This window comes from Hypomesus nipponensis, chromosome 23 (assembly GCF_054491055.1).
Source record: "Hypomesus nipponensis isolate SF chromosome 23, ASM5449105v1, whole genome shotgun sequence".
In the NCBI taxonomy this organism is placed as follows: Eukaryota; Metazoa; Chordata; class Actinopteri; order Osmeriformes; family Osmeridae; genus Hypomesus; species Hypomesus nipponensis.
In genome coordinates, this window is record NC_140383.1 from 7,578,920 (window position 1) to 7,587,946 (window position 9,027).

General features: G+C 45.1%; 1 protein-coding gene across 1 annotated transcript in view; it reads left to right on the forward strand.

Annotated features, from left to right (window-relative positions):
* The window catches only part of klf7b (Kruppel like factor 7b), a 43,429-nt gene extending 38,294 nt beyond the window's left edge, over positions 1-5,135 (forward strand). The window contains exon 4 of the mRNA XM_084689741.1: positions 2,778-5,135. Coding sequence (XP_084545867.1) covers positions 2,778-2,829 — 52 coding nt within the window. The 3' untranslated portion in view covers positions 2,830-5,135. The remainder of the gene's footprint in view (positions 1-2,777) is intronic.
* Positions 5,136-9,027: the final 3,892 nt, after the last annotated feature.

Sequence of the window (9,027 nt, forward strand, 5' to 3'; positions counted from 1 at the left end):
GTACAAAAGCTGTAAATAAAAGGATGGGAAATAGACAGCGCTGCAGTAGGAGGAGATGATAAAGAACACCCAGAGTGGAGCCCAATCAATACCATAACTCCTCTGCTGATTATGTGTTTGGACAATTACGGCACACACACACACACACACACACACTGTGAATTTGTATGATTGCATGCCAAAATGAAGTGTGAATGGGATGGGAGGCGTTTGAAATCAAAGCCATTGTCTCAATAGAACCCCAGTGTTTGAATGGGGGAAGGCGAATTAGCTGTCCTATTATAAGGTGGGCGAATGATATAAAGCCTCATCCAAAATGGCTACCTTGTTTACGTTCTCCAGAGAAACAGATTGCGGCCACTCCTGGATGGATGCTAATGATACAGTTAAGAGATAAATATGGATCACAGTGCATTAGGCATCTGTCCCCACTCAGTCAGATGTCTGCAGCTCGTATAAACAAGAGGCTGGCACAGAGGTTAACTCAGCTCCTTTTTTTAACCCCCACACACACACACACACACACACACGCATGTCTGCAAACTCTCACACACCCTTTGAAGGCTCAAGTGAGGGATGTGCCACTCAGCAGACAGACTGATTTCCCCTCTGTGCTGCAGCCTGTTCAGTCACCTTAGGGAACAACTCGCCGTGTTGACCAGGAGGTGCACGCATACTGTATACACACACATGCATGTGTACACACACACATACATACACACACACACACACACATACATTACCATCAGAATGGCAGGCAAAATGGAGTGACAGCCGTGGAAAGTTGAACAGTAAATACAGTGTGTTGCCACTTTCTCTCTTTAGACACACACACACACACGCAAACAGACACACAAGTCCATCATTAATCCTGCCTAATCAAGCTGGGACCCCCTGCTGGGCAAGGCACAGGGCAGGAGGGAGATGGAGGGATGGATGGAGGGGTGTAGGAGTGAAAGGGGGCAGGGGCATGCCAGCTGGTGTGGCGGCCCCCTGACAGTGACTCGCAGGGCCATCTGTCCAGTGACCCCCCCACCCTCCTCAGCCCCCACCAGATCCTCCCTCTCTCTCTCTCTAACCCCTACCCTCACCCTCACTTACACCCCATACTACACCATACAAGATAGACAGGTACAGCACAAGCTCCTCGGGGACAAGGGGATAGCAGCGGTGAGGGGAGGGGGGGCAGAGGAAAGGAGGAGTACAACAGAGAAAAATGGGCAAGACCGAATCAAACAATAAAAGACATAGGAGGAGAAAAGGAAAGATAGAAAAAGAGACATGGAAAAAAGTCATTTATCAGAGACCCGAAATAGCAACCTGCATGCGGCATGCTGCCATTTCGAGCTGGTCAGTTCCCACGCTTGAAAGAAGAAATAAGGGAGGAGGGGGGACAGGGAGAGGGAGAGGCTAGCTATTTATCTCTGTAACTGACTCCCATAGTTCCTTACCTGTTCAAATCTCTGCTTCTAATTGGCTGAGAAGCCATCTTTTCTAAGGGGCTCACCAGGGTTTGTGCTTTGTTTCTGGACTAATTAATAATGGATACTGCCTTTGGCAAAGTAACATTTTAATTATTTTTTTTACTCTCCCACATTTTGTTTTCCACTCCTTTATTCATATCATTGTGATACTTTGTTATGGCATGGCTGAAGGTAATACAATAATCCTTACAAAGCCACAACACAAGTAATGTACAAGTGGCTTTTCTGTCGCATACATTCTCACCCACTGCTTTTATTTATCGTTCTTACCAGCGGTGGTAACGAGTGAGCTAAATCGATTTGAGCGCCCAGAAGGCCCTGCGGCCACTACCAACGCAAAGTCACCACTCAAATGTTGCATTACTAATGACGACTTGCGTTTCCGCGATAGCGTTCCACCTCCAGCGGCGTATGAATCCTAAACTCCGGTATTCAGACGCTGATTTGTGGCGGCGTTGGGAAGAATTACAGCCGCTTCTCTTAATAAAGGAGGAAGCCGAACGGTTTCTGCTGAACTGACGTGTCCTCATTCTGGAACGTTAGTGCATTAACGTGAGAAAAAGAAGTGAGATCTCAGATTCATTATTCATTTCTTTAAAGGGAGCAAATGCTGTCGAGTTTTCTGTTGTTGTTATGCCACAGCTCATGTGTGTACCTCTCCATCTGTAATCTTACGCTGCCAGAAACTGGTTATCTGCTGTCTCTTATCGCTGGTTATTTAATGAATATCACTCCGTTTCGTTTGCATTTGTAGTGTTAAGTTATTTAGTATTCATCAGCTCTCTAAAGTATCAAATATCATGCCTCCAAACTAGTTTCCACAGAGATTATTGTATACACTGGGTCCTATGCAGTGTCTTTGAATATAGTTATATCTCTCTCCCTTGTTTACATTTTATTTAGTCAAAAAAACCTGGCCAAGAAGGCAGAAAACGTCCCATGGCATCCCAAGTTAAAGCAGTTGCAGAAATATTTCAAATTAGGGACAGAACCAAAAACATTTGTGTAGGGATATAATCTATTCTAATTAACACAATTACTATCGACATTAAAATCATTTATCACCAGGGACTCATAAGTGGCACCAGTATCTCCAGACAGACGCGACAGTGAGACATTCCAAGGTGTTGGAATGAGGCAAAGGAGCAATTGGCCCAAGCTTGCTTAAATAACACTTTATTTTCCCTCCCGTTCTCCCTCTCTCTCTCTCTCTCTGTCTCTCTCTCTCTCTCTCTCTCTCTCTCTCTCTCTCTCTCTCTCTCTCTCTCTCTCTCTCTCTCTCTCTCTATCCAGGTGTTTCTCCAGGTCAGACCACTTGGCCCTGCACATGAAGAGACACATCTAAGGGGAGAGTCAGGAGAGAGAGAGGGAGAGAAGAAGAAGAAGAGAAGGAGAGATAGGAGAGAAGTGAGGCAGGACATGTCGAACCACACACCAGCTCCGCCTCAGCCCGTCCAGAAACCACCCTTGCCAAGACCTGACACCAGGGGAGCAAAGCATTGTGGGGGATCACACCCCGGAACAACTGGCAACAACGGATGGTCGGCGAGGAGAAAAGGAGAGGGGCTAGTTGTTGTTTTCTTTAGATTCACACTTCCATATTCCACAACTTTCTACAGTCTACACAACACTCTTTGATTGCATCGCTTGGTAAGCCCTACTTTGGGCTATGGACTCAGACACTGCCAAACCGAAACTCTGGTCCGACAGGACTCATTTTCACCTGTTTCTTTACTGTACATTCAATAGGAGTGGAGAAAAGATCATAAGCCCCTATGATGACTGTGCTCAACTCTCACATAACAATCATGAGTGACTAGCAGAAACAGCGAGTGGGTTTAAAAAAAACGTTTCTTCTTTTCAGTCCATTCAACCATTTCCTTCTCAATTTTACTGTTTGTTTTTTGCAACATGTAAAAAAAAAAACACACAATACTGCAGCTATACAGGAATCTCAGCAAACTACTCTGTGTGAAGTCAACAACCAAGCCAAAACCGCACGAGAGGACGATGATGGCGAAGTTGGGGGTGGTGATGATTATGTTAAGGATGAAGATGGAACTATCGAGGCCAACAGCAGAGCCCCCACCTGGAGTGAGCCTGGGGTCATGTGATTCCTGGAGTGAGCCTGGGGTCATGTGATTCCTGGAGTGAGCCTGGGGTCATGTGATTCCTGGAGTGAGCCTGGGGTCATGTGACTTGGGGGGAGCTCTGCTGTGACCCCCTGTCTTTCCAGGCTCTCCTCTGGGGGGAGCTCTTCTGTCTCACCTTCACGCCTGCCACCTCACAGGCAAACTAACAAATGCGCAGCGACACTTTCTTGCCTTTGTGTTTTTTTTAAAGACATTTATTGTTATAATTATCAAAAATGATGGTTTGTTTTTTTCTCTTTGGCTGAAATGTCTTAAAATTCACTGAATGATGATAGAAAAAAAAAAAGAAAAAAACTAACAAAAAACATTTGGACTACTTCATGAGGCAGAATGTGTTGATCTGTAAACGGGAGACCACAGAACAGACTTTCTCTCCTGAGCAGCACAGACTGGACTTAGTAGCAGCTATCTCACACTGACGGCAAAGGAGACAGAGGAACAAGGAGAAGTCACATAAACTCTGAAAATCGCAGGATTTATATCGTTGGACTGAATTGAAAGAGGAGGCCGTCTGGTTTTCATTCAGATTTCCTCCCATGCTCACAGCCTGAAAACAAGACCTTGGCTTGACCCCGCCGTGGCATCGCTACTCAGCCAAGAAGGCCAGGAGAACTGGAACATATTCTGCAGCTTTGTGCTGGTTCTGGAACTTTCCACCATGGAACCTGTGCAGGGGAGGGGCATGCTTACAGCCACACCTCCTGCTAGGGGGACTGGGGAACTGGTTGGCTGGACATGAGTCTGGGACTAAAGACAGCCAACCCCAGTCAGAGACAGAAAGAACATGTCATGTCTGCTACATCAGCCTAGAGGAACCTGCCTGTTTCTTATTCATTGTCTGCACTGACTTTTTCAATGTTATCTCGACTTTTTTTCATACAGTCAAAAAAATCAGAAAAAAAGAATACAAAGGAAAAAAAACGTCATAAAAATACAAAAAGAAAATTCACAAAAATAATTCTGTCTCTCTATGACATACATAGAGCCGGTGCACACAAACTAACACACACACATACACAACAGTTTTTTATTTATTTACTCATTGCTCCTCTTTCAAGATAAGACCTGTAAAACATACGAAAATAATTATATTGTTAATATACAGTTGAAAAACAAAACACTGCATGGCAGCCTTTTTGTCACTCACACACACTCAGATAACACACACACGCACACTGCTTCCTGGAATTATTTGTTCTGCTCCAAATGTTCTCACAGTGGGATTTTAGCAACTGTTGTTTTGTACAAAAAGATCTGCTGGAGGGTTGTGGCTTTGAAGTGAGAAACAAGCTCATTCTCATATTCAAATAATCGCCATAGTTGGGCCTAGGCCTCTGTATGTTAACAATCAGCTTTTAAAAGCTTGGGACCAGATTTTGCTTCTGCCCCAGGTATGTGAATTCCTACATGGCCTTGCAATCAGGGCATTATCCCCTCTATGCCAGACTCCTTTCACCTACTGCATATACACTCCAAGGGCCCCTTACTGGCATCCTATGCTGGCTGCTGTATAAGAATGGGGTAGGGTGGGGGGGGGGGGTTATGGAGGTGGGGGTGTAGATTCCATTAATGACTCTGCAGTACCATGCATCAGCCATGCCAGACTCTACTAGCGGATCCCAGAGCAGCCCTCAGGGGCCACGGTGCAGCTCAGAACAATCGATACCAAAAACCTCCAGCGCAGACCTGCCCTCCAGCCAGGGACAGGTTTTGGCACTCAGACCTATCTGGGGGGATCGCCTCCCTATGAGGCGTACTGGCGGCAGCTCCTTCTCTACACAAACACACACAATCACACACAATCACACACTCACACACACATCCACACTCCATATCTCTACAAAAAGACAATGTAAAACAACTAGAGATTAAGATGACTGATGTTCTGCTTTTCCGGATTCCGTTGGACTTCTCTGTTTCTTGTTTTTCAAAGCTACCACAATGTTTATTTTTCTCCAAGTTGGTTGATGCGAGGTCATGCCAAATTAACAGAGAAATGCAGGGGATTTTTGAATGGCCCCTCTCTTATATAAGTACGTACAATCATGTGTGGATTGTGGCACTTTTCGGAGAGCTTTGTGATGGTATGTCTGTGAGCGTGCCCATGTGAGAGCACAGCACAGCTCAGCTAGATGCTGGCTGGAGGATCGACATACAGTAATGATGATGATGACCACTGCTAGACTGCTGGTTGTGTGTGTGTACAGAGAGTGGGGAACAGGGATTGTACTGTATGTGGGTTGATGAGGTGAAAGCTTTCAATCTAGCAATGGCTGACGATGCTTTTGTTTGGTTACATTCTGGCCTTGTTTCTTTGACCCTTAAAATCACCCAGATCATGTTCATTTAATTAAAGAGCTTACATACCTTAAAAACACACTCTGCTGCATAGGTGTGAGTTAGCCGGTGAGTAAAAAAATGTCACTCGGTGTCGGCTAGGTAAGCTCTCTCAGAGCCCCTCACTCTACAAAGCTAACACACATATTTAGTCACTTTCAGTCCCCTCATGCAGTCCCATTAGCCATGGACCGATCTCAGCCTCACATAAAAAACAAACGTATTCCACAGTTAAATGTATTCCATTTTCATGGCATTCCCAGCCTAGTGTTTAAGCCTCCTGTCAGAACAGGCCTCTGTGTGCTGCCATGGAGATGCTCTTGGTTCTCTGTGGTGTTCCCAGTGCTACTGAGCTAGCTTCCCACGGCTCTGATTAGCATTAGTGCTCCAGGCCCCGACATGGAGCTCTCTGGTCTCTCAAGTCGCAGCCCCACTAATGAGATAGCTGTTGGTCACTGAGAAACCAAGAGGATTGGGGATATGACAGCATGAGGGACTGTTAGTGAAATGGATTTAAATAGTCAACAGCACTGAGAGAACCCAAGGGGAGAATATGCCATCCAACCAACATGAGCCCAATAGCTGTAGTTATAAACCAAGAGATATATAATATATTTATCAGAAGACATGATTGAAATTGAAGAGATATTTTTTGAAGAACAAACAAATGTTGTTTACCCTAGGGATTAACCAAATGACAAAATTAGCCCGGCATTTGTATCTCATGGATTAGAGATGGGATTAGCGTTAATCTGGAAAACCCTTTTAACTATTTAAAACACAGTCTATGTCACCCCCCTCTATCGCTCCCCCCAGCCCTTCCCCTCCTTCCCTTACTCTACAAGTGCCGTTCAGACAGCCCTTTCTCTCTTACTTCCATCCCTCCCTCTCTTTCTCTCGCTCTTACTCCATCTTGCAGCAGTGGTCCATGCACAATCAACTGCAGGAACTCTGTATGCACACTTACACTTTGCCCAAAGATTAGCAGATTTGCAAGTAAACTGCTGTGAATGACAGGAGAGACCTGAAGAAGAGAATCCCTAACACTCAATTTCAGTTTAGCCCTACCTTTTCCAACTTTACTTTCAACCCCACATGACATTTCAATCTCTGATGTTTGATAAAGTTACATTCATGGTTGTTCACGGTTGTAAAATAATGGTCAGAGATCTTTAGGGTGGCAGTGCAGGTCGACTAGCAGCCTAACCACTCTAATGTAGTATTAGTTTCCATTAGCTTCTTAGTACAGTGCAGATAGTACAGTGGAGTATCATATTTCAAATGTCAATTCAGAGTCAGACGGTAGCTAACTGTTGCCTGCAGCCAAGGTAGAGCATAATGTGCTGGGCAACAGTAATGCATTCGGTGGCTCATCCAGAATCTCACTCATTTTTAATGTTTCTGCTCGTCTTCGCAAACATGCCGTGTCACTACATGGAAATTTACCGCACACACTACATGTGCACTGCTAGCATAGCCTGTTGGAGCACTTTGTCAAATATCCACTTAACATTTTGTGACACCTTATGATGCACTTATAACAAGAACCAACTAGATCAACTAGAGATTTGGACCAGTCCACCATCTTGAAATAACAGAAATAGCCATGTTGGTTTACATCCTGACTCCTTACTTGTGGACTTGTTTGTTCCTGTTTTGGCAATTGTTGTCATGGTGGTTCTGTTGAAGTGCATCCTGATGTGACTTTGTCTGTATCTGCTGTGTTTGTCCATGCTTGATGTGTCAGTATAAGGGATTCACAAATCTTATCCCTTTTCTCCTCCCCTGCGTCCGTGTCCCTCCGCCTCACTCCTCTCACCCCCCTCTCACCCCCCCTCTCAGCCACCCCCTACCCACCCACCTTCTGAGCACACTCTGATCAGGAAATGGTATCAGATCTACCCTAAGGAAATGACTGTACTGTAGCGCACGTAGCTTTCTCCGCGTGAGCTACCAGACTCGAGAATAGAGGAGTGCTCCTGTGGGTCGGGGTGGTCAGGCAGCGCCCGGAGTATGTAACAAACAATCCTCCGAGACAGCAGCCCTGGGTTTTAGGACAGCCAACTACACACCTCAGTGAGCTGTAGATGAATGCTGAGCAGACAACCTTCCCTGTAGTTAGGCTTCTATTACTCCTGCCGCGGAGGCTCGTTAATGCGGGCTACACCTACACGTACATCTACTTCCTCCCACCTCTCCACACCCCCACACAACCCTCTCCACTCTCCCTCTGTCCCTCTACCCCGTCCTGTCCCGTCCCATCACTCATTGCCATGATCACTTCCTTATACTTTCTCTTTTTTAGTTCCTTCTTTTTTTCCTATTTTGCTGTACAAAGTGTTTAAAATATTATTATTTGTATTATATGATGTTAGTACGGTAATGTTCTTTATTAAGGAAGAAGAAAAAATTTATTTTTGTTACTGGTCTGTTTCATAATTCTTTTTTAAATTGGTATTGTAAGATATCTATGCAAGAACTGTTCAGTGGAGCGTTTTTATTTAAGAATGTAATATGTGTAATAAATGGTAGAACCTGCCCTGGTCTCTCGTTTGTACTCTCTCTGCAGCCTTTTATGACCAACAGCAAAGTGTCCCATGGACAATACCCAGAGAAACACCTCGTTGCACCTTTTCACAACACTACACACACCTCCGGCCAGGCTTTCTGTAAAAAAGCGCAGCCTCATTATAAACTCTGGCTCTATATAGAAATGACTAATACAGCTCAACAATTGCTCCCCGCACTGGCGCCCAAATGACTTCCATTGTCGCACACGGGACATTATTCTGGATAATGGTTGAGCCGTACTGAGAGCGCGTAGGCGCGCGGTGAACACCACATAACCATCACTCGCTTGTCCTTTCTGCCTACATCGGTGGCAATTCAGGGATTTTACTACAAATGAGAGATTCTCATGAATATCCATGGCCCCTACCAAACAGTCTCTCCAGGGCTCGGAGACTAGCGTATTCCTTAATTAGAGCATTTACTAACTCGTCAATGACCCTGCCGCCATTTACAAAGCCAATGCCCATGACTTCCAGATTAAA